The 25,776-nt window shown below is 42.9% G+C and overlaps 1 protein-coding gene across 5 annotated transcripts in view; it reads right to left on the bottom strand.

The window, feature by feature from the left end:
• Window positions 1-25,776, bottom strand: part of HEATR5A (HEAT repeat containing 5A) — a 131,776-nt gene that overhangs the window by 47,026 nt on the left and 58,974 nt on the right. For 4 of the 5 annotated variants that reach the window (XM_059723022.1, XM_019488779.2, XM_059723023.1 and 1 more), the window contains 10 exons: window positions 20,718-20,817; window positions 19,733-19,842; window positions 13,871-14,034; window positions 13,583-13,758; window positions 11,458-11,563; window positions 10,082-10,272; window positions 7,575-7,734; window positions 5,346-5,535; window positions 4,589-4,758; window positions 36-62 (listed from right to left, as the gene is read on the bottom strand). In XM_059723022.1, coding sequence (XP_059579005.1) covers window positions 36-62; window positions 4,589-4,758; window positions 5,346-5,535; window positions 7,575-7,734; window positions 10,082-10,272; window positions 11,458-11,563; window positions 13,583-13,758; window positions 13,871-14,034; window positions 19,733-19,842; window positions 20,718-20,817 — 1,394 coding nt within the window. The remainder of the gene's footprint in view (window positions 1-35; window positions 63-4,588; window positions 4,759-5,345; window positions 5,536-7,574; window positions 7,735-10,081; window positions 10,273-11,457; window positions 11,564-13,582; window positions 13,759-13,870; window positions 14,035-19,732; window positions 19,843-20,717; window positions 20,818-25,776) is intronic. The other variant, XM_006263021.4, reaches the window with a different exon arrangement.

Here is a 25,776-nt window from a genome sequence, read left to right on the forward strand (position 1 = left end):
GAAATTTTTAGGATTATCAAGGCACAGGGACCTACCAACACAGAATTATCCAACAAGATCTCCTGCACAAAAACAAATGACAAACCATCATGACAGAACCAAAAAATAGATACCACAGTGATACTAACTAGATAAGGAAACCATTAAATTTAAAAATTCAAAACATAGTAAAGTTCAGAGTCTTATCCCAAATATGTCATTAAAACCTCATTTCTTAATCTAATTACCATATATTGTTTAAAAACCGTATAATGCCAATTGAATTAGTTGGCTAAAATAAATAGCACCAACAACATAAAATAGCACCAACTCACAGTAGCACATTATCGTATATAATATCTGTATTTGAATAACCTTTGTGTCTTAAAGGTTAAAACCCGAGTATTCACTAACTCCTAAATATATAAATAAGAACTTTAGACATGTGCATCAATTATGTTAGCTACACTGTTAATACTAGTTGTTGCTAAAGCAAAAACTTTTATTTTTCTCTGGAACCAAAAATTTAATAGCCAGGGCTTAGCAGAGAGAGGTTAAGTATCATGCAGTTAGATGCAAAGCCCTGTGAAGCAAGTCTTCCACCTAGATAAGGAACATTCTAAAAGTTGGTATTTGTGGGATGAGGACGTGAGGAGGGGAATGGGTGACTATTTGGTTTTATTAATTTTTTCTTTAAAAAGCAATTTACCTGATTATTAAATGGCTTTAAAACATGCCAAAATACATTTTAAATTTAAAGAAAGTTTCCAATATACCAAAGTGTGGAGTTAGGGAAACAGGAAAAAAGACTCAAATATTACTCTAATAAAAAGTACCATAGATATTAACAACAGCAGTCTCTACAACTATGTTTTCAGATCTTTTCTCATTGATGGGGTTTCAATGAACATGGATAGAAAAAATATGAATCAGAACCTCTTTACTTTCCTTCCTACTTTCTCTGCAAAAAGGGTAAGTGAAATAATAATAATTACCAAGTGTTTTACAAAAAGCTATCATTAGCCCCATTTCAAAGATGAGACAACTTACACCCAGGTAGTGATCTGCCTCACAGCCATGTAGCAAGCCAAAGGAAGACACAGTCTAGGTTCCAGGCCAATACCCTATACCACTAGTTCTCAACCTTTTGTGTACAAAAACCCATTTGTAAACACTGATGGTCAGTCCCAACCCAGTAAATAGTTTAAGCAGAAAACAGCTGCCTGGCCCTATCAGTGCCCCTCACTCCCAACCCTGAGCCCAGCTGGTGCCCCACACTCCCGGCATGCTGCCCCCTACCCCCAGTGGAATTCTTCTAGCCTGCACAGCAAAACCCACAATTTCCCACATTTTTCTTCTTTAAAGGAGAATCCATTTTTAAAAGTTCGTTGATCCATTTTTTTAAGCTTGTTTACGACCCTTTCATATATTCTTGTAAGCCACTTTTGGGTTGTGACCCATGGATTGAGAAATGCTGCCCTATACTTCTTCCCTAAGACAGCCATTTTCCATCAAGTTCAATGAAACTCTTAACATAACACGGGCACCAGACTCTTCCTTTAGGATGAGCTTTACAGGACCATGGCTTGACTTCAACAATCCTCACTCATTCATTACAATAACTGCAATACCTATTGCCAGTTTCCAAGTTGTATAAATTGGCAAGGACGGTCTCAGTTCTGCAAAAACCTCTTAGCAAGTAGAAATGTACACCAATGCAGAATTCCATTAAGCTCACTGAAGCTCTGTGTGGGTGCAAGAATCCACCTCTGTAAAGCTTACTGTAAACTTAAAGCGAGTGTATGCATGTACGTACGCACACACACATGAGCATGGAAAATATGCTTTGCCCTTGAATGTTAACTAGACCGATTCATGGGTCCCATATCGGATCAACACCAATACAAGAAAAATTGACGATATCGGCAATTGGCTTTTTTTGGCTGATGTGGCCGATAACATTGCCAATAAATTGCCCTGTGCAAGTACGTAGCCACAGCACAGCAACCAGGTGGCCAGGAGCACAACCCGGCAGCACGGAGAGCACCCAGGTCTGGCTGGTAAGTCTGTTGTGAGGAAAGGGGCATGGGAGGGAGAGGGGGAGGGCAGATAAAGGCCCCAGAGGTGGTGGAGGGAGTGAAGCGGGGGAGGGGTAGGCACTGCACAGCCAGAGTGGGGCACGGGTGGAGCTAGGACCAGCTTGTCTGGGAGGCAGATCCCACTGCTGCATGAACCCCGGGACAGCATGGGAGCTGTGTGCCCACAGACCTGCACGCGGGGCGAGGGTGGGCTGCCACTACAGACTAGGGCCAAGGCTGCACTGGGCTCCTCCCAGTTGGGGGCTGAGCCGGGCTGTACTTGGGGTGGGTGGAGATGGCACTGGAAGAAGGGGTTGGAGGGGCTACAGTGAATTTTGGGGTGGCTGCGGCCCCCCCCCCCCCCACATATCCTCCCTCCCAGTGCTGCTGCTGCCGCCCACTCTGGGTGCATCCTGGCCCAGCCCCCTGCCAGGAAGAGCTCGGCGGTGCCCTGACCTCACAGCAACAGCCTGCCCTTGTTCCATGTGCAGATCTGGGGGAACACCCCCCTCCCCCATGTCCTCCCGGGGTGCACACAGCAGCATGAGCCACCCCCCGCCTCCTGGATGAGCTGCTTGTGGCTCTGTCCAGCACCAGCCTCAGCTGTGTAGCACTTGCCCCTGCCCAAGCCCCACTCCTGCCCTCACTGCAAGGGGCTTGATCTGCCCCACCACGTCTCTTTCCCCACCACTCCCCAACAGACTTACCAGCTGGATGCCGCTCTTGAAGCTGCCTGGCTGCATATTGGAATTGGATTGGTATCAGCCAATATGGCTCACTAAAAATCAGCCATCGGTATCAGCCCAAAAAACCTCTACCAGTGCACCCCTAATGTTAACAATATGTATCTGAGTTTTAACTATTTCTGAAGTATTTCATAATTTGACAAATGCATGGTGGTGTATTTTAGTCAGAGTACTGTAGTAACAATACAAGACCACAATCCAACATGCTACTTTTAAATCCTTACTAAGAAGCTGAGAGATCAGTTTTTGTGTATATTAAAGGGCACTACTATAAAGGGAAGTGGACAAGATAATTCAAATATTTGAATTTGCTATTAACAGCTGAGCAACAGGACAGCAGATCCTGGATTCTGTAGCATTTCCCAGATGGAAATGTGTTTTACCTACCAAGAGAAAAGGATGCCAAAGATGGTGGATCCTTTAAGGTTACCTGTTCCTCCAAAAGTAACAAGCTCATGCCTAATGTCAAATATAACGTAGAGCTCAAAGTCAGTCACAAAAGTTTTTTTTCCCCTCCACTTCCTCCTGGATCTTGCAGATACATTTCTATGAGCACCTCATATAAATCTATAGAAAGAATCTGCATTCCATGAGAAATCAGAGCCTATGCCTATCAGTGATACACACAAGTTACTCAGAGAAAAGGCTCTGATGAACTTCTAGAAGACAGAGAAGGCAGAGATGCTAGTAAAATCCCAATAATTCACTCTCTTGGCTTCTGAAGAAAAAAAAAAAAAAATGGTGTGTTCCTGAGATTTACATACATGGAAATGGAATGAATCATGTAGATGGCAACTGCAATCCAACTAATACTTTCTCTGATTCTAGAAACTTCTAAAGGAACCAGACGTTATATATTGTGAGGAAACATAAAAAGAATATTTTCAGCAGCACAGTGATCAGAAAAAAATGGCAAAACAACTTAGTATGTGGGCAACCAGAAGTTGCTTTGGTGCTGAGGATCTTATAGGAAAACATTAACCATATCTTTTAGACAGAATCAGACAGCTCAATAACTACCAAGAGATATTAACTTTGTGTCTACTTTCCTGGACAGGACTACATACTACAGAAATGGCTGCTAGCTAAAATGAAGCTGCGTAATACAAGAATATTTTAGAAGAGACTGAAAGAAAATCTGAGAAGTGACCGTTAAATGATGCCATTTACTTTTGTGACATGCGTGCAAACTGAAGTAAGACTGTTTATATAGAGCTCTAAGGCTACAACATAATGGCTCACCTGCAGTACAAAAGTGCCACGAAGAGCAAACTATACTTAGATTTCTTTGCATTATAAGTAATTCCATTACTTTTCAATATTGAGCATGAAAAAAGTAATCATTCATTAATAAGTGAACCTAAACCACTCCCACAAGCAATTTATAAGAAATACTAGCCAGAAACCTAGAGCAAAACCTAGAACAAAAGCACCAAGCTCATAACTTGAAGTCAATCAAAAGTTGAGCCAGAGAAAGATTGGCAGGATGTGTTATCAGTTGCTATTATAAAGCAGATGTTCTATACTGTAGGATCTTGCAAGGAAGAAGGGAAATGGATAAATAGTAAGTGGAAGGGAGAGAATGACTGAGCTTATGTGAAAGAGACCAAAACCCCTCAGTGTTAAAGAATGCTTGATAATAAAAGCACCATTTGGAAAAAAACATACCATTACATTTATTTCAAAAACTGATATCTGCTGTTTTAAAAAACATAGCATGTTTCTAGTCAAATGTTGCAACATTTTAAAATACAGGGAAAAATGCATTTGCAATGCCATACTCACGCATAGGCAGCTGACAAGGCTAGACAAGTTGACATGTCGTGGTGCAAACATATGAAGCTGCTGAAGGCAAGAGATGGCTTGAGCCTGAACGAGGCAGTCAGGATTATCCTGCATCACTGCACAGCCCAGGAGACAGGAAGTTCTTAAGGCTGAAACTGTGGTAGTACTGCCTGCAGTTATAATAATAAAAAAAGGCACTTCAAAATTTTAGCAGTTTCATTTTCCTCTGGAACCACAGTAATCAGCCTTTCCCCCCTCAGATGACACAGATCTCACATGCCCTATTAAAGAATGCTGGAATATATATGAGATTATGCTCTGTTGTCAATGTGTGCAGCACACACAGCTCTATAGCAAAATCAAAGTGTTTATATTTAAATACCCAAATCTGCCTTCTTTGGCATCTGCATTTGAAAAGTCTGCTTCTAATTAAAAAAAATGTTTTGGCAGATCTGCTCTCAACTTTTTCATATAAAACCCTCTAAGCATAACCATTCTTGGCCCAAAAAGACACTTTTAGAACCAATTGCAGGCAAGGGAAAAAGGTACCTGAAAAATGCTCATCCTGGAAGTGCAGTAGTCATTACACAAGCATTCTGTGAATACATGGTTTAGGAAAAGATCTCTCGCATCCCACTTCACAAGTAAGGGGAAAAATGCTAAACTTGTTCCTAGCACACAATTAGTTTTCAAAATTTCAATTAAGAGCATAACCATATTCTCACTGCTAAATCAAATAAACTCTCTTTGAGTATACCTTGCAACTCAGGACCCAATGTGGTGATAAGTGCATTTAAACAGCGACCAAGGCTTTGGTGAACTTCAGCATAAGCTGGAGGTACAGTCAACAACAACATGAGAACAAGGGAAAGGGTAGGTTCCACATGGACATGATACAAAGGACCGGCTGAATCTATTATCAGCGTTAGAGCATGCAGTGCCCAAGCCTGTAAAATAAAAGATATTCTCATGTCATATCTAGGTATATAATATAATAAGCTTAAATGCTAGTTTGTAAATGTTGCAATTAAACAAAAATCAACACAGAGATGCACCTAATGCTCTTAAGTGTGAGATAAAGACTAGAAGTATAGATTTACATTGAATATAAAAGTGGTGCTGGACAATATTTTAAAGCAGTCTCAGTCACTCTTCTCAACCCTTACATGCCATATTGTGCTCCTATGTATACGAAAAATAGTGGACAGAGCTGACAAACAACAGCATTCAGTTAACTTCACAGACCTTATGAGTGTTTTATAATACCCCTCAATTAAAAAACAGAGGCTGAGTACAGATATTCAAAAAGCCTAAAGTGGAATCGAACAAATCTCTGCGGGTTTCTCTAAGCTGTGCAGATTGGATCAGGAGGAAAAGGCACTCATATTTGCTCTTCAGTTGGGGGAGACAGGCAGATGCCTGCACTGCTGAAGCTAAAAGGCTGGGGGTACTCTCACACGCCTCCCAGAATGCTGGAGATTCCTGAAGGCAGCCAAGTACAGCCAAATGGCTGTGCCATCTCCGACTGGCTGTCAGGCACATGCTTCCCCCTGTTGCCCTATCATCTGTCAGACAGCTGGCAGCTGCAGGCAGTCAGCAGAGGGAGGCATACTTGCCCCCACTCAATGGCATGGGGGTTCCTGGACTTTGACTGGCAAAGAAGGTGCAGGGGTCATCTCTAGGCAAGACAGAGGAGGGGAGTAAGCCAGGTTCATGAGCTGTTGGGGGAGATGATGCCAGCAGTACACCCCATATTCCCAGCAGGGCCAGCAGGGCACAGTGTTCCTACCCTGTCCTCCCAAGCCCTGGATTCTGTGCTGGAGCAGCTCAGGGAAAAACTTGCAGGACTCCCCACCCTGCAGTCAGTGCTTGATTTCTGGCTGAAGTTGCTTCTCTGCAGCTGCAAGGGCATAGCTGCCTGCTCCCTGCCCCCCTGGGACTGGAGCTCATGTCTGCAGAGAAGCAGTTTCAGCACTGGCCTCACATGGCACTGGCTCAGGAAGAGGTAAAGGAGGGGGAGATCCTTTGAGCCCTTCCTGGAATGGCTTCAGCACAGGGAGCTGGGGCTCAGGACAGGGCAGGGGCATGCACTGTGCTGTGCCAACTTGGCCATGGATGCAGGGTGTGCTGCTGGCACTGCCTCCCCCAGCAGCTTGCAAGCCCCACTCCTGGGAATGTAGTTCTGCCTTTGCCCTGCCTGCAGCTGATGGACAGAGTGCTCGGGGATGGGGCTGGCTAGGCACTCAACTGGAACAGCTCAGCTGCAGCTTCCTGCAAGGCGAGGTTAGCAGGGAACCTGCACACGCAACTGGGATATGGATGGACGGTGACCTACCTTGATTCATGAGCAGATCTGGCACTGACGTTTGATAAACTGGCCTAACCTAGATCAAGCAAGTCTGATATTACATCAAACCAGGTCTATCTTAGACTGGTACAGACCGGTTTCTTACCGCCTAAAGTGGCAAAAGTGTAATAGCTGCATGTGGTCAGAGAGTCTGACAGATACCCTTTTTTATACAAATGTGCTATTAAAATAGTTTTATAGAGATTATGGCATATAATTAATTTCTTCTTGGGGGGAAAATAAATCTTAATTCACCTTCAAAACAAATTTAACTCAACCAATAACATTTTCCACAGACCAAGCTGCAGCACAGCAGCATAGCAGCCAGGGACACCAATTATTTACTATATCATGCATATTAAGATTAATGGCTACATAATGGGAAACTTAGCAGATACAGTAACATATTTTATCTAGAACAGGAAAAAGCAAGTACCATCTATGCAAAACTCATGATTCAGGTAAATATACAAGACATTTAAAAAAAAAAAAAAAGGAAATATTAGTTCAGGAATTTTGAATAAGGGCTTGTTGTTTAAGATGAATCTTAAAGGTAAGGAGAACTTTCACTCCCAGGAACCACTGATTCAGACACAAAACTTATAAAGGACAGACAATCTAAGATACGTAACAACGCACCTGTACATCTGGAGAAGTACTGTCCTGAGATAACGTATAAAGGATTCCAACACATGCATTCAGATGTTGTGTAGAGACTATTCCGCCTAAATATCTATACAAACATCCAAGAGCCAAAGAATGACTTGTTCTTGACACCACATCCCTAGCAGATTTTAGCCTTTTAGTTGTAAGAAAAAGGGAAAATAAAGCTGTTAGAAAATGTGACTTCAATAAGAGATATTGTTCTGTAATCTACATGCATAGTAAGTGATGGTGCTTTAACTTCAGAACAAAAGCAAGAAACATTTTGTTAAGTCCTGTTTATGCTGTCAGAATGTGTAAAGCCATTTTAGTACAATTTATAATCTCTTACTCCAGAGACCCATTAGAATAATCAAGGTGTACTTCTTAATGCAAGTACAATTGGGAGAAGCTCATGGTCGCAGGGGCTTTAACAGCTGGACTCCAACTTCTTAAGGTGCTGTTACAAGTTAACTTCTAAAACATTTTAAATCTGTGGAATGTTATGCTCTCAAAGTTGGAACAATTTCAGAGCAGTCACAAGTTAAGGCTTAATGTTGTCTCAGACCTGCACAACTGTGACTTCTCACTGGAGGGCCTGGAGAGAAGGACATGAACAGGAGCTGGATTCTATCCCTTCTCTGGGGTGGGAGAGGAAGTAAGAGGGTGGCATGCAGCTTGATATTCTGTGCCTTCCCTCCAGGGGCAGAGATGTAGTTTCCCTCACTCTGCAGGCAGGCAAAGTCAGCCAGAGCCATGGGTGGGAGGAGAAGGGGAAAAGCCTTTACCAGGCAGGGAGGAGAAATTGTGAAAAACAAACAAATGAATGAATGAGCAAAACCTTGTATGTGTTTCATAGAAGTGGGTTGGGCCAGGGGGGAGTTGGGTTAGCACTCACACCAGGACAGAGCTGAGACACAGACAGCTCACTTCATACATATTCTACTCCGTGGGAGCAGGAAGGGGTGGTCAGCTTGGGGTCAGCACCAGCCCTATAGCAGCAGAGTTCAGGAGGGTTGAAAGTTTGTTCATGGAGCGAAGGAGTGGGAAAGGCTGGGAATGCTGCATCCTGGAGGAATGCAAATAGAGCCTTTTTCCTCCCTGGACCAGACTAACAATACTCTGGAACAACCTGGGTAAAATGGATCAAAGATAACCCTCGTCTGAATTGGCATAACTTAACACAAGTTAACATCCTTTAATAGGTGAATGCTCCCATTTTAAGTGTCTTTATGATGGTTTGAAGATAACCTGAAACACCACCTTAATTCTGCCTCCTGTACCTATAGGATTGCTTGAATTTCCCTCTACTTGAACACAAAATTACTTGTATATGCAAATGCAGACAGTAATGACAATTTTTGCCTGATCTGACCACAGAAGGTACTCTACAGCCATGACCAAATAGAAGTGCACAGCTACAACACTTTTAAAAGGTCCGATCCTGCAAAAATCTGAACATTCATTATATGAGGGTTCAGATGAAGACACCCCAAAACAGAGTGCCTTCAGTAACTTTTGTCTGAGCTGCCTCCCAGCCTTTAGAATGGGAGGGGGGGAGAGGGCATGGAGGGAGTTCAGATTGGGGAGTTCAGTCTGGGAGTTTTCAGCCAGTGCTGGAGGGTGGGACAGGTGAACTAGAGCCACCCTCGGATATGGAGGGCTCCAATCCACCCACCCCACCCTCCAGCGCCAGCCAGAGAACCTGCAGAGTGAGCTCCCTCTGCTCCTTTTGCCCCCTCCCATTCTAAAAACAGTGCCAGGCCTGAGAGGGGAGAGGACTGTTGCCAGATGAGGGCGAATGCAGGCTTACAGCCAATATCTGGATTCCTGAACCCTTGGGACCCAGCAGCTAACTTCTGTTGGGCGGGGTAAATCGTAGCAACTCATAGTGCTTCCTATAAGCACCATGAGTTTAAACGGGGAGGCGCTCTTCTGTCTGCACCTTGTTTTCTGAATAAGGGGAAAAACCATAAAATACAACAAAATGTATGAAATTAAACTCATATACCAGAAATGTATTTCATAGCCAGGAAGCAGGAAGTAGAAGAGTAGATTGGGCAGAGCTTACAGGGCAGGAAGCACAAGGCAGAGTGTCAGATTGGACAGGGGATGGGATTAGTGTGACATTTGGGGAGGGTGTAGGGCTAATTTGTGGTATGCCTGCCCAAAAGGTCGGCCTCAACTCTGATACACAATGATTATCCTATTAAAATGACATATTAAAAAGGTACAGATGATGTAGCAGCCATTTTTTCCAGCAATTTGATTTGACTTGCTTATTCATATATGCTTGGATAATTTCTCCTTTTTTTTAAACAGGTCTTTCTTCTTTAAAACAGCAAAAACTATGTAAAAAATTTGGTATTGTTCTCCTCCATAGATTTAAAATTGTTCAAAAAAGTGGGTTGTTTATATATGAATTACTTTATTTTAAAAATATTACCAGGACATGCTGAGTTCACACGACAACTTAATAAACACACTTGTTAAAAGCAACTTACTTGTCAAAACTAACTTGGGCCAATCCTGCAGTGAAGGCAATGTCAGCAACCACCTGTGCCAGTCTGGCCAAAGATTCTGCACCAGCACACCTTAAAAGTGGGTTACTACTTTCCAGGGCACCCATTACTAAGGTTAGTGCAGCTTTTTTAACTTCTTCTGGACCTAAACTTCCTTTGCAGCTTGCCAAGTGCTAAAAACAAATATTTAATATTTTACATGATACTTTCTTTTTATTCTAAATGTCATAAACCATAGCAATAATATATATACACACAAACATACTCATATAAATGTAATGTTCTCTATGTGAGCAGACCATTTATACTTAATTGTGGAGCAATTCAAGGTTTCCTCCCTATCCTTCAGAGTTTACAGAGAGAAACTCCAAAGGAAAATAGTATACAAGATATGACAATTTAAAATCCTCAAGCACTCCTCTAAGTGGGTATCAGGGGCTGGTGCCTTGCTCACCCACTGCACTCTACATTACTGGAGTAGAGGATAAAAAAAATCATCACTAAGACCTACCTCTTCTGTGAGGGACAAATATATGCACACAGATGCATGAACACACACAGCCATCCACCTCACACACATTTCAGAGGAAAGAGGAACAAGAAGAGCAGTATGCAGAGCCCCTCTTCCTTAAGTAAATTAATCTACTGAGAGGAGAGAAGCAGAAAAGGGAAGGTCAGGAAACAAGTGGTAAGGATATATTTGGGGAGGAGAAAATAAGGGAAGACATTAAAATGACTAAGGGAATGGGAAAGAGAAAGACTGTAAGAACAACCACGACACTCGGAGCAGTGTAAAAGGAAGAGGATATTTTCCAACCAAAGACAAAACAAGACCTATGAAGAATACAAGAGAGAAACATTGAGAGAAAGAAGAAAAGAGAAAAGGCCTTGACAAGACACTTCAGAAAAAAACCTTTCATCCAGATCTTAAGAGGGCCAAAGAATGTACAGAAGAAAATGAGAGCTGGAGAGAGGGAAAGAAATGGGAATTAAAATCAAAAGGAAGATAGAATAAGCAAAAGATCCAATTTTCCTTTATTTTGCTATACTCTGATGTTTTATTTTCCTAGAAGAGGGGAGATTAGAAATACAGGAAAGCTCTAGCTGTGATCCTCCAGTGTAGAGGTGGGTGGGGAATCATGCATGCAGATATCAGTCCTGGAGGCTGCTAGGGTATGGCTACCAGCAGGACTTATTTTTCACACTCAGAGACTAAGCCCTTGTTGTGACTTCATTCACAAATCGCTGTGGTGATGATTTTTAGAAGCATTTCCATGACAGGATCAGAGTTGCATTCAAACCGAATGCCACTAAGTTTTAGTAACAAAAGCAGTGTTCATAAAAATAAAAAGATTTACCTTCAGAAAACTAGAACATGCAGAAACAACATTTAATTGCACTATCTGCTGTCGTGAACCTTTTGTTTGCTTTATGGAATCCAACAGTTGTTCTAATACTTGGAGCCTTAAATCAAAAGGAAAAAAAAAGTGAAGCTATTTTTTTTAAACATGAAGCAAAATCTTTATATTATAGAAGCACTTGAGTGGTAAATGCAACATGCTAAGCCTCAAGTGTTTTCTAATATCCTGCCATCATCATTCAGCTAGAGCTTTTCATTGACTACTCGTCTGATGTTAGCAAAGGAGATATTTCATTCAGGTGGATGTATTTTCTTTGTAGATATGCACAATATATTATGACTTTGTATAAAGTAATGTACATATTTGTATCTTTTGCTAGAAGCTTTCCAGCATATCTGTCTCATATTAAGGCCATATTTTAGCTTTTTATAGGGCCTCAAACTCTTTTATAAAACAGTAACATACTGCTTGCAGAGGTATTCTTTGAAATAACAACACAGAGCTTCAGAAGGCAGAATCAGCACTCTGTAAACTGCTCTAAGACTTCTTTTCGAGTAGCATTTCCTCAATTCTCTTGTACTTTTTTATGTTTCTGTCCTTTGCTCATCTCTTACTTTGCTGCAACTCTGCCCCACATGCTTCAGTGACTCTGTTAGCCAGCTCTGCCCACTACAGGAATTCTTTGCTCTCAGTGTATGCATTCCCGTCATCCATACTGGCTGTTCTTTCATAAAAATCAGTTTCATTACATGGTTACCAATGAATGGCAATCACACACTGATACTGTGTGCCTGAGGCAGTATAGATTTTGGGATGTCTTGTACAAAAATAATTAGAAGCAGTTATCTACAGCTACCAGTGGAGGTCATGAGAATCAAGTGAAAAACAAGATAAAAACAATAAAGGGGGGGGGAGGGGGAGGAGAGGAAGGGAAGGAAAGAGGCAGGGAGAACAAGCACACAGAAAAGGGCAAAAAATGAAAAGTCAACTCAGTGAAGTAAAAATAAGGAGAGAAAATGAACAGCAAAGAAACACATTACAAGGGTGCATGGTAATTGTGCTGGGAAGGGTGTGGGCATACATATTTGGGGGTGGTATAGACAGGAAAACACAAAGAGGCACCAATTAGGGCATGGGAATGGAGTGGGAAGCGGCAGTCTCTTAATAAAATACAGATTTAACAACTGATGCTTGCTGAAGCTTAGCAAAACCAATCCACTTCCCTCCGATCCTGCTTTATACCATCTCATTCAAAAGACCAATTTCACAGCTTTCTTCTGTTTTAGTTAAACTGGATGAGACTCCCTTCAGAGCTTTTAACAGTGCTGCTTAGTCAGCCAGAATGGCGGATCTGGAACGACTCAAAGCAGAGATCTGCAAAGCACAATTGCACTGCAGTATTCCACATCTGTACTAGCTGACAGTAGGAGTCAGGACCCATCAAACGAGCACTTGCCTCTTGTGTAACATTATAGAGAAGCACCATCATTAGTCATTGTGTTCACTTAAAGATTAATTGTGTAGTGCTTTGACAATATCAAGCAATAAAGAAGTGATAACATTTATCTTGATTACTAGTAAGAAAATGGGGAGCCAGCAACAGCACACAAAAATCATGATGGATTCCATGCCTCCACCATCAATACTATCATACAACTGTATTATAAACAAATCAAAATGGCTTTTTTTTTTAAATAAAGGAAGGCGGCTTTGATGTTTCTTTATGTACTTTTGTGTTTGCAAATAACTGCTTTGGGATGTTTCTTTTGGACTCTCCAAACCACCTTCTTTTCCTTTTTACTCTTCCATCATCATCTTAAAAAAACTTCTCTCTGGCCCTGTCAGCTGGATAGAAGATTAAACTTTACATGACTTCCTACCATTTTTCCTTAGTTCCTACAGTCCTTAACAATTAGTATGCAATACATGCCTCTAATTTTCTATGAATTAAAGTCTTCAGATTGTGTACAGAATCTACATTTTGAGCTCATAAAAGTTCCCTCCATAATTCATATCCCTCACATTCAATAACATTTAAATTATATCTTCTATAAGACTGTGACTATGTGAACCCTGATTTAGGTTCTTAAAAGTTGCTCAGTAGCTGAAGTAAATACTCTACCTCTGAGATTCTGCTGTGTGGGAAAATATAGCTCCAAAGAGATGGGCTGCTGCACTGATAACCAATATTGTTGGAGGCAGGGGTTTAGGCACTGAATCACCTTCTGCAACTTTATCATAAACTGAATAAGGGTCATATTCCAGGCTTCCTCCAGCTATACTGTTACCTAAGACGAGCTGCAAAAGGGAAAAAATATGATAGTTATGTTTCCTGGCTAAGTCAAAAACTAGTGCTGACCTGCCAAATGAGAAAGTATTAACTTAACAGTTATGCTAGAACAACAAATACCTGATCTTCAATAAATCTGTGGTCAGTCTCCTGCAATAAAGGGCCAAGTAAAAGAATATCATCCTGGTGACAAAGAGGAGGAAGTAAGACTGTAGAAGCATCCATTTGACTATCAGGGGCAGTCAAGTCAGCTACTAGCTCTTTCAGAACAGCAGTGAAGTTTCCTGCAAATTATATGGAAGATGACACTTTTAGTCAAAGTTAATTGACAGGTTGGTAAACAAGCAAACTATTTATACTACCGTAAAATATATTTTAAGGCACCCAATCCCTGAAATTTCTTCAAAGAGGCAGGACAGCTACATTAGCACACAAACACCAACTTCAGCTGAACGGCATGTGGTTACAATTACAGCAATGCAGCCGAACACTAAAGAAAAGAACCAAAAAGTTATAAGACTGGCCTTAGCTTTATTGGACTTTTCCATTGGAAAAGAATGGACCAACATTTTTTAATCCAAGCTACTTGTTGGCCAAGAGAAGTGGACAAAAAAGGGAAAGGACAAGAAAAAGACAATTTCCTCCTGTGACTTTCTGAAAGTTAGTTTCAAGTTTCAAATGATTACTTTGAGATGATAAAACAGGAACTCAACTATCTGGCAGTTGGATGTTATTTAAAATACTCCCCAACATCTTGACCAGCTATCTACACAGCACTGTATACAGCCATGACCTGTACTACAGACTCAAATATTTCACAAGTTTGCATTCATCAGACAGCAAAAGTACACTATACAGTACAGTCGTGTCATACGTGCATTTAACTTGTGCGAATTCAATTTTACGTGGGGTGGGAGGGGGCGGGGCTTAAGTTTACTTCAATCTGTGGCGGCAGCGGGAGGTTTCGGCAGCATGGTGGTAGCCGGGCAGTATGCAGCCATCCCTCCCACCACCCCACGCTGCGCTGCTGCTGCCGACTGCACAGCTCCAAGCATGGCTCCGCAGCAGCAGTGGGAGGTTTTGGAGGCAGAGGCGGTCGCTGCTAGTTAAATGGCTGGTGATTTGATTATGCGCGATTTTCGCCTTACGTGCTGACCTCGGAACCTACCCACTGCGTAAGATGCCACACGCCTGTACCAACAAAGAATCTAACATTCACTGGTAATTTAATATTTAAGGAATGTTTACACAAGCTTCCGTCTCCTAATACACAAATTTACAATAGCTTAAAGTTATATCTTAAGTTATTAAAATGACACCACTCCAGCTTTGTGATTTGGAGGACATTTTCTGGCGCCATACCTTGTGGCAGACTGCACTGCAGTTGTGTGCTACATGAATCTATCTTGTTGACAAAACACTATGCCAGTTTCCTAAAAATTGCCTTAAGACAACATGCAAAAGTCAAGTGCTCAAAAGCTAAGAAATGGAGGTGCTATCTTGTATCCCCTTCCCTCATGCACAAGTATCCTGATACAAGTTCTAATTCTATTATTGCATGTAATTTTTGTAACAGAACGTCTGCTTCATTATGTGGCTATGAACTTTTCCAAAACCTTTAAAAATAGACTATGAAAATCCCATCAGGAAGAGCCATTCTAATGCTTGTACAGGCTATCAGTACAAATGGGATCTTTAGGTAATAGTGTAACAAGGGGTCAGTAAGTAGGGTATATGCCCCACTATACAAACATGCTTCATGAGACCTAAGGATGGAGACCTGATCAAGGAAAAGGGAGCCATCAACACCAGTTGGAAGAAACATTTTGAAGACCTTCTCATTTGAGACTGTTGTTGACGATAGTGTCCTCAATTTCATCCCACAACACCCAGTCAGAGATGATCTCAGAATCCCTCCAACCCTTGACAAGGTGAGGAAAGCCATCAAATACATGAAGAATGACAAGTCATCGGGAGCAGATGGAACTCCTGATGGAGCAGATTGGAAAAATCTTCAAGTAAGGGCTAGAGGATCTTACATCACAGCTCCATGCCCTTAAGAATCTGGAACGATAAGGAACTCTGATGACCTCAGGGACACTGACTCGAACATGAAAGGAGACAGGGCTGACTGTGGAAATTAGAGAGGGATTGCTTTGCTGTTCACCACAAGAAAGATCATTGAGAGAACCCTCCTGAACTGTATCCTTCCACTTGCTGAGGAGCTCCTCCTGGAATCTGTGTGTGGGTTTAGGGCATCAAGAGGCACAACTGACATGATCTTCACTACTTGCCAGATGCAGGAAAAATGCCAGGAACAACATAAACCTCTCTAGATGGCTTTCCTTGATCTCATGAAAGCTTTTTACTCTGTCAACCAAGAAGCACTGTGGAGGATCCTTCTGCGATACAGACGCCCACCTAAATTCATCATCATTTTTTGTTTGCTCCATGACGGTAGGCGAGTGGTGTATCTCAGTAATGGATTTATCACAGATCCCTTTGAGATTAAGACGAGTTAAGCAAGGCTGCATCATTGCTCCAACCCTCTTGTTGATCAGCTCTGGTATGCTGATGATGCTGTAGTGTATGCTCACTTAGAAGCTGACCTTCAGGCAATTGTTGATGTCTTTACTGAAGCATACAAGAAAATGGGACTGATGCTTAACATTTAGAAGAATAAACAAGTTCTTAATGAGTAGTTCTCAGCTCTGATAATTCAGATTTATGGTGAGACTGGAAAACACTGAGCATTTCCTGTACCTTGGAAGCCATCTTTCGCAGGAGGCTGACATTAACAAAAAATCCAACATCACCTCAAATGTGCAAGTGCGGCCTTCATATGCCTGAGGAAATGGGTGCTTGAAGATTGCAACGTTAGATTGAAAAACCAAGCTTGTGGTTTATCAAGCAGTTGTGATCCCTACTTTACTGTATGGAGCTGAGATGTGGACAACATACAGGAGACACCTCAATTCGCTGGAGAAGAACCATCGATGCTGCCTGTGGAAGATCCTTTGAATCCAGTGAGAAAACAAATGCACCAATGCTAGCATCTTTTTGCAAGCAAACACCACAAGCATTGAGGGGAGGATCATCTAGTATCAACTTTACTGGGCTGGCCACGTCATATGGATACCTGACTCCAGACTTTCAAAGCAAGTTTTATTTTCCCAGCTCAGTCAAGCCGTATGTTCAAAAGGAGGGCAGAGAAAGTGCTTCAAGGAGGTCCTCGAGGCCAAATTGAAAAAACTGCAACACTGACATCAACTCATGGGAGACTATTGTCCCAAATGGAGTCTACTGCAAGGGTCTCTGTACTTTGAAACCTCACAATGATAACAGGAGACAGAAAAGTGGGAGCAGCAGAAACAGCGTGTTACAGACCAAGCCTAGAATCCAGAGCCACCTACCCCACACAGAGACACATGCCCGAGTTGCAATAGAACCTGTTGATCCTGGATTGGCCTCATCACCCATCTTTGGGCCCACAAGTAAGACAATCATATAAGACAATCATCCTTGACTGTGAGGGACTGCTGATTATGATGACCCCACAGGTCAGCATGTGTGTACTCCAGATATCCCAAACAAAGGATCCATGTGCTAGTTACCCCCCACTCATGACTGGAACTTGGTGTTCTTGTCACAAGCCCTGGGATGCTCCAAAAATTGTTATGCAGAAGGAGGTGCAGGGCAATGTGGGCCAGCTCCACCTCACGGAGGGCAGGGCCACACTAATTGTATACAACATGCTGACAGAGGAGGCAACAGAGGAATTCTGGGTGAACTTTGGGGCCCCATTTGGTGATATTTGCTAGACAGTTAAGGCTGGAGAAGAAACAGGAATCCTTGGAAATGGGAAAGAAAGGCACAACTCAGCTGTGGGAATGAAGAGGGAGTCAAAATGTATTCAGTGTAGTGGCTCACCATCATTTTAAACACAGTTGGCACTAAGGGAACTGAGTTCAATGGGCACTATCATATATCTTATTCAGATGGATTGCACTAACATATCATTGTGGTAAGTTCCCATCAGTACATTTGACAAACATGGACCATGTGTTATATAGTCATGCTTGCTGGTGGTTGCATTTAATTTATTTCCTAGCTGGTTTACATTACTGAACACATGATGGTTCTGGCAGCAGTTTCATGATAGTATGTTTAATGAGGTGTCCTTGTATGCAAATATAAGATGAAGGGCTTTTCCCCACATGCTGATTGGGAAAAATACCTCGTATCTTGTATTCAAATAAATATGGTGGTATATTCTGCTTTGAGTCCTCGTGTATTCAGGGACACAGGATTTTGTACATTCTTTGCAAATAAAATTACATCAAAGATATCTATTCCTCAGCAGAAACAACTGGCAGAGCCCCATGTTCTGGCTAACCAATCGGACGAAAAAAAGCACTATGAACTGATCTATCAAATTCTTCATCCTACATGCTTCTCTGAACCATGAAAAAGGGACACAATGCAAATTAAAAGTACAGTTTGATCCAACACGTTTCCAACAATTCAAGTTAAATAAAAGAAAACATTAGAAATGGCATAATCACAATGTTTTCAGATATAACTGTGACACTTTTGTCACTAAATACTAAGCCCTACTAGCTTCTATACTGAGCTGTCATATTGGGATTATATTGTAGAAAGAAAGGAATGTCTTTAAACTCAGCTCTTCCACAAAGCTTTTTGCCTTTGCTAGATAAAAATATAGTTAACAGTACTGAACATCAAAGGACCTTGAAAATAAACTTCTATTAGATATCCTGTATCAGGGGATATGGCACGGTTCACAAGTGCCCTGTGTGTGACACACAGCAGGTCCAGGAGAGGGCAGGGAACAGCTGTAGACAAAACAGAGCAGATAGTTATGGGTAGCATTTCAGGCAGGGAGTACAGGGAAGTGGGGTAGAAAGCAGATCAGCATATCAGGGGGAAAAGGGGGATCAGAGTAGCATTTGGAGAGTGGGGAGGCTAGTTTGTGGCATGCCTGCCAAAAAGGTTGGCACCCACTGTCCTACCTATTCCCATACTGCTGTGTTTCAAGCAGATGAACTACGTCAGTCGCACCTCATATGGGAGGCCCTCCATACCACTAATTTGGTCATCACTCACATCTCCATGGAGCAGATAACTATTAGGGGGAGAAATACTTTCAGTATATTGAGGTCAGAGCTGACTTAGGGGTTGAGGAAGCAAATGGTCCCCCTGCCCAGCTGAAAAGCACAAATCTCTTACTCTCTCCTGTCAAGCACTCCAGCTGCTCCCATCAGCCCACTACAGAACTACTGAATGGACCTGTTTGTCCATTTTAGCCAAGCTACATTTGTGAATCTGTACACAGAAATTTTAATTGAGTACTATATGCTACTCAGATCACTGGCATTAAACTGTCAAATCAAAATACTGCTAACATAATTATTTTCTGCTATGGAAAAGTCAATCTTTCCCAAGATTAACTATGTCATATTTAAAATAAAGTTTAGGTTAAGCAGTCTGTAGCATACACGGAGTCCAGATGTTTATATTTGTAATAAATTGTTAGTCAAAGCAGTTTAGAGGAAATTAAATCTCATGATGGATGGTATAATTAGCTTATACTACAATTATCCTTCTAAACTTAGGATGCATTGGAAAGTGAGATTAGTATAATGGCACTTGCATTTGTTTTATGCTAAATTAAAACCATAACAGTCTTCACATTCCTACCAAAAAAAAAAAAAAAAAAAAATCAAGACAAATACTCTACATTGCTAACAGAGGGAATGGATAACCATGAACACTCAGGAAATCTAAAAATACTGTGGCTTCAATGAAACTTCATGACATCAACCTGGATAGTAAAACTGGCACTTCAAAAAAAGATTAAAATAAATCTTGCTAGCTGCATACGTGCTATGAAATGAAAGCTCACAAATTAACCTTTGGCGTTTTCCCCATAACAATACTTTTCTGTAAGAAAATACCTACCTTCATAGGTCTTTGGGGGCAGAACAGCCAATAATTCATAAAGTTTGAGCCTGTAAACAACTGAAGAGGTTCTTAAAGGATTTCCATACAATTTACATAATGAAGGAAGCCTGAAAATGTAGGAAACACATCACAGATGTTAAAGGAGATCAAACATTATGTAATGATATTCAGTTACTGATTTAATTTAATTTGTTCTGCAATTTCTATTCACCCCGCTTGAAGCAACACACATTACAACTGCTATCTAATTTGCAATGCCAACACAAATGCAAGCAACTTGCATTTCTATTAACTTAGAAAACTAGGGATTTTGCATTTCAAAGATTTATTTCATGTAGTACCATGGAAAGATAACAAGCTTTTATACTGTGTGGAGTTCTACTTGTCTTTATTGCCGTTAACATTTTTGTAGGTTTGTCTTTCTACATTCCAGCCGAGAACAAAAACATTTTAAACATATCTATGTTCAGTGATTTAAGATACATACAAACATATGTACAGCGACTACATATAAAGGGGAAAACACTCCCATTTTATGCAGCAATCCTAACACAAGAAATGTCCATTTATAAACTCTTTCTGCTCTAGATAAACTTGAACTGTTAGATTTGTTTTATAAAAATGAGCTTGTATAAACATAACTATTATCCAGCTACGTTAATAAGTAGGAAAATGAAATCATTAATATCTGATTACAGCAACAAGAGACAGTCTGACAAAAATGCAATTAACAAATGATATATTAATTTCATTTTTGTTTTCTTAGCCTGACATTGCAACAGGCAAGGCAAATTTCTGGGAATTTGCAACGCTGTAGGTGAATGTCTATTATATCCCTTGTATTTCATGAAGTACTACTTTTAAGTATGTTCACTTTTTCTAGACCATTCACTAAATGTGCAAGGTACCAGAAGAAGATTCTGCTGTTTTTTCTAACAGTATTACAGCTTAGAACCTAATTTAAAATGGTGGATGTACTTACTGTGTCAATAAATCAACAGCACATGGGAGAGGAGGAAGAAGTCTCTGAATTACTTCATCTGTAAGCAGACCAGCACAATACGAAACAAAACTTTTGATAGCTGGAAAAAGAAATGGATCGTCGGAATTACCAGAAAATTCTATGACATTTTCTCACTGATCACTTCAGAACAAAAACACAATATAAAAAATATAGCAGTTCTGACCTATGATTTTAAAAGGTAAGGAAAAAGTCAGCTAGCTCTTCAATGGAGCTCTTGCTCTTCAGCTTACAATGGAAGCTACATATTTTCAGCCCTTCTGAAAGTAAGGACACTTATTTTGGTACCTCACCATATTGATTTTAATTTCTTGATTTTTAATTGTGTGTGCAGTGCACACACAGACATATTTGCATTTAAACTAGTAGTTGAGATAAGGGAACTGCAAAGACAACAGACTACAAATACAAAACTATTTTTTTCTAAATATTTCACCCTACTATGAAGATGCATTACTTGCATGGAAACAGTCACTATTCAATAATGAAATGTAAAAGAAATAAACTAACAAAGAAATAAATTAATAAAAATCTTAAAGAAATAGAATTCACAAGAACAGAATGATTTCATTTTAAAAAGGACAAAAGAACTGGCTGAATCTGCTTCCAGATTTGACAGTTTTCCCTTAAAAATTAGCTTACAGTTACTGCAGAAAGTATTTTCAGTAAAAGCTCTGTTATCCGGCATCCATGGGGAATGCGGGGGAGAGAGAGTGCCAGTTAATCAAATATACCAGTTACCTAAGAGTTAAACTTACCTTCAGCCGAGCCGGTGCGCCAGGACTGTCACTCCCTGGCATCAGTGTGCCAGGGGATAGTGAGGGGGGCCCTCCGCACAGGCTACTTTGCCCCAGGCTGTGAGAAAGAAGTGGGACTCAGCTTGCAGCAGTGAAACTGAAAGTGCCATGGTGGGACTTCTGGTTTCGTTTCTGCTGTGTTGATTGGCAAGTGGTGCACAAGATGCCAGATGCCAGTTAACAGAGCATTCCAGATGGTAAAGTGCCAGATAACATAGCTTTTACTGTATTTTTATACAGATATATACAGGAAATTAGACTAGGGGTGCATTGATAGACTTTTTGGGGGCTGATACCGATAGCCAATATTTAAGGAGGCATATCAGCCGATACTGGACCGATTTCCGATACAGCTGCTTGTGGGGGAGGGAAGGGGCATGGGAGGGGGCAGATCAACACCCCCCCCCGTGGTGAGGGAGGGGGCAGGGGTAGGCACTGCCCAGGCAGGGCGGGGGCTGGAGCCACGGCTCGCGGGGGGTAGGCAGCTCCCGCCACTGCTTGCACCTCAGGAGGGAATGGAGGGGAGTGCGCTCCACCCCCCCCCCCCCCCCCAGATCTGTGTGGGGTGGGGTGGGGTGGGGTGGGGTGAGGCGGGCTGCAGCCGGGGTTGCATGGGGATCTTCTCAGCGTGGGCCAGCAGTGTTGGGAGGACACTGCATCCACCCCAAATTTTGCTGCTGCTCCACTCCCTGAACTGCCACTGCCAGCCACCCGGCGCAGCCCTGGCTCAGTACCCCACCTCCACCCATGTGCCAGGGAGAGCTGGGGCTGTGTTGGGTGGCTGGCAGCAATGGTGCTGGGGAGTGGAGTGGCAGCAAAATCTGGGGTGGATGCAGCATCCTCCAAGTGCCACTGGTGCCTGTTCTGAGCCCAGCCCCTGCTGAGACGAGCCCCACACAGCCCTGGCTGCAGCCCACCCTGCCCTGTGCAGATCCAAGAGGGCACCCCCCCTGTGCCCTCCCAGGGTACAGGAAGAGGCAGGAGCCACCCCCTCCCCCCCACCAAGCTGTGGCTCCAGCCCCCCCCATCTGGGAAGCACCTGCCCTGACTTACTAGCTGGAGGCAGCTCTCCACACTGCCGGCTCAGCTCCTCACTGCCTGAGTGCTGCACTTCAAATGAGCACAGCACGGGCATTTATTGGCCAAATTATCGGCTCCATCGGGCTAATATCTGATATAGCCAGTTTTCTTTATATCCGTACTGATCCAATATCGGATCAATGCATCAGTGCACCTCTAAATTAGACAAAAGTAAAATTTCCAAAAGTTCTTAATGTAGGAGGCTAGGGTGTTTATAGACGTGCTCCAGGAAGCTTTAATTAACGCAGCTCTGATTGCCATGCTAATTAAAGTGCCTGAAGCATTACATGTATCAGCATCCCCATGCTGAAAAATGGTGGTAGGGCACTGTGGCAGGGCACTGTTGGAGCTTGCCACTTCACGGGCTAGGCCAAGGAGATGGCAGGTGTCTGATGAAGGATGCCATTTAATGCCCAGCTCTCTGTACTGAGGAGCAGTTTGGAGACCAGCCACTGGGGAATGAACACCTCCCTGCTGAGCTCCTTGTGCCAGAAAAAGCTTGGAGGTATAAGGCTGTGATTATGGGGATGGAGGAGGCCCCAGGTCCTGGGCATGACCTAAAATTGCACCCTGTCAGGGTAGGGAGGCCTGGTGGGACTGCTCGTGGTGCGGCAACCCCAGGAAATACCAGGACTGAGAACCCCCCTAATGAAAGGTGGGTTGGGGGCACCTGATAACTTCCAGCCACTGCACAGTCCTAGCTGGGGAAAGCCCAGGCCTCTAAGATCTTTGGGAGGCCTGTGGTTCATGTGATCCAGTGGAGCTGTGAGGGAAAGAAGGCATGAGGTTCAGACCTGACTGGATAGACCCTTAAACTGGTCAATGCTGGGGCCAAGACCCAAGGAGGGGGGTGTTAAAAGGGTCAGGCGCACACTGCTAGGGATGTCCAAAGCAAAAAGCTCTGGATTCCAACTGGCCTGAGGGCGAGATCAGGGCACAAGGGGGAGCCAAAGGTCCCAGAGAGAAGACCACAGCCAGAGAGGGAGAAGGGTACAGGTGAAATTAGCTGCCTGGGATGCCATTTGCAAGGCTTGGGCCCCAGTGTAGGGTAAGGTTCAGAGCTGGGGATATCACCCCTAGTCATAGATTTCATAGACTTTATAGACATTAGGGGCTGGAAGGGATCTTGTGAGATCATCGAGCCTAGCCCCCCCAACAGCCATAGGCAGGAAGTCAGGGAAAAATATCCAGATGTTTTTTTGAAAGAGTCCAGAGTAGGTGCTTGCACCGCCTCTAGGGGGAGTCTGTTCCAGATCCTGGACACACGCACCACAAAGAACTTTTTTCTTATGTCTATTCTAAATCGGCCTTCCTGGAGCTTAAGGCCGTTAGACCCTTGTTATCCCCTAGGGAGCTCTGGTGAACAGCTGTTCTCCCAGGTCCTGATGTACCCCTTATATAATTGTAGGCTGTCACCAAGTCCCCCCCTGAACCTTCTCTTTTCCAGACTGAAGAGTCCCAAGTCCCTCAGCTTCTCCTCATACAGCCTGCCCTCCAGGCCTTGGATCATACAAGTGGCTCTCCTCTGGACTCTCTCAAGCTTCTCCACATCCCTTCTCAAGTGGGGGGCCTAATACTGGACGCAGTACTCCAGCTGCGGTCTCACCAGGGCCGAGCAAAGCGGGAGGATGACATCCCTGGTTTTGCTTGAGATGCATTGGTAGATGCATGCCAGAATTTGGTTTGCTTTGCTAGGAACAGCATTGCATTGGCGACTCATATTCATCTTGCGGTCAATCAGGACCCCCAAGTCCCTTTCGGTCGTAGTGCTAGCAAGCGTAGCACTGCCGAGCTTGTATGTTGAGGGTTCTTCCTACCAAGGTGAAGCACCTTACACTTCTCTACATTGAAGGCCATCCAGTTTTGGTCAGCCCACCTTGAAAGCATGTCCAAGTTGGCCTGTATCCCCAGCCTGCCCTGTGGTGTGACCATCCTCCCCCATAATTTGGTGTCATCCATGAACTTTGACAGTTTGCATCTGCCTCCTGACTCCAGATGGTTAATGAAGATGTTAAGAGTACCGGCCTAAGTACTGAGCCCTGAAGGACTCCACTGGTCACACTGCACCATGTTGATTTGCTCCTGTCAACTAGTACTCTTTGGGTCCAACCCTGTAGCCAGTTACCTAGCCATCTGACTGTAAGATGATCAAGGCCACAGCTCCCCAGCTTAGCCATGAGGACATAGTGGGGAACTAGGTCAAAAGTTCTCTCGAAATCCAGATGTGACATCCATGTCATCTCCCTTGTCGAGGGCTTGTGTCACCTGGTCATAGAAGGAAATGAAGTTGGTCAGACAAGACCTGCCAGTCACAAAGCCATGTTGGCTAGCCTTCAGAAGCTTGCCTTCCATTAGTCTGTCATTGATGAATCCCTTGACAATTTTCTGCAGGATTTTTCCAGGGATGGATGTCAGATTGATTGGTCTATAATTCCCTGGGTCATCCTTCCTCCTTTTCTTGAATATAGGGACCACATTGGCTCTTTTCCAGTCTTCTGGGACCTTGCCCGTGCACCACAAATTATCAAATATCTTTGCCAAGGGGGGTGCAATGATGTCTGCCAGCTCCTTCAAGACTCTCAACTGACACAGAGAAGTCATTTAGGAGACTGGCCTTTTCTTGGGCATCGGATGTCAGCTGCTCCGTTTGATCTCACAGGGGCCCAATGCTATCTTTGTTCTTTGACTTTCCACATACCTGAAGAAGGACTTTTTGTTGTCCTTGATCCCCATAACTAGCCTGAGTTTGGTTTGTGCCTTGGCATTTCTGGACCACTCCCTACAGGTGCAGGCGAGTGCTAAGTAGTCCTCTTTGGTGATGCTTCCTGTTTTCCAACTGGTGTAGGCTTCTCTTTGGAGTTTAATGAGGTCCAACAGTTTCTTGTTCAGCCAAGGTGGATTTATTGGCCATTGATTACATTTCTTGCAAGATGGAATGGCTTTCCCCTGTGCCTTAAGGATTATGTTTTTGAGAGATGACCATTCCTTGTGTCCCTTATCTGGGGGGGAAAAGGGGGAGGGCTCTAATTGCCTGACTTACCAAGTCTCTGAGTTTGCAAAACTCAGCCTTGCCAAAGTTAAGGATTCCTGTTTTACTGAGAGATATGTCTGCTCTTCAGTGAACTGAGAAGGTGAACAAATCA

The sequence above is a fragment of the Alligator mississippiensis genome, chromosome 2 (genome assembly GCF_030867095.1).
Source record: "Alligator mississippiensis isolate rAllMis1 chromosome 2, rAllMis1, whole genome shotgun sequence".
Taxonomy (NCBI): Eukaryota; Metazoa; Chordata; order Crocodylia; family Alligatoridae; genus Alligator; species Alligator mississippiensis.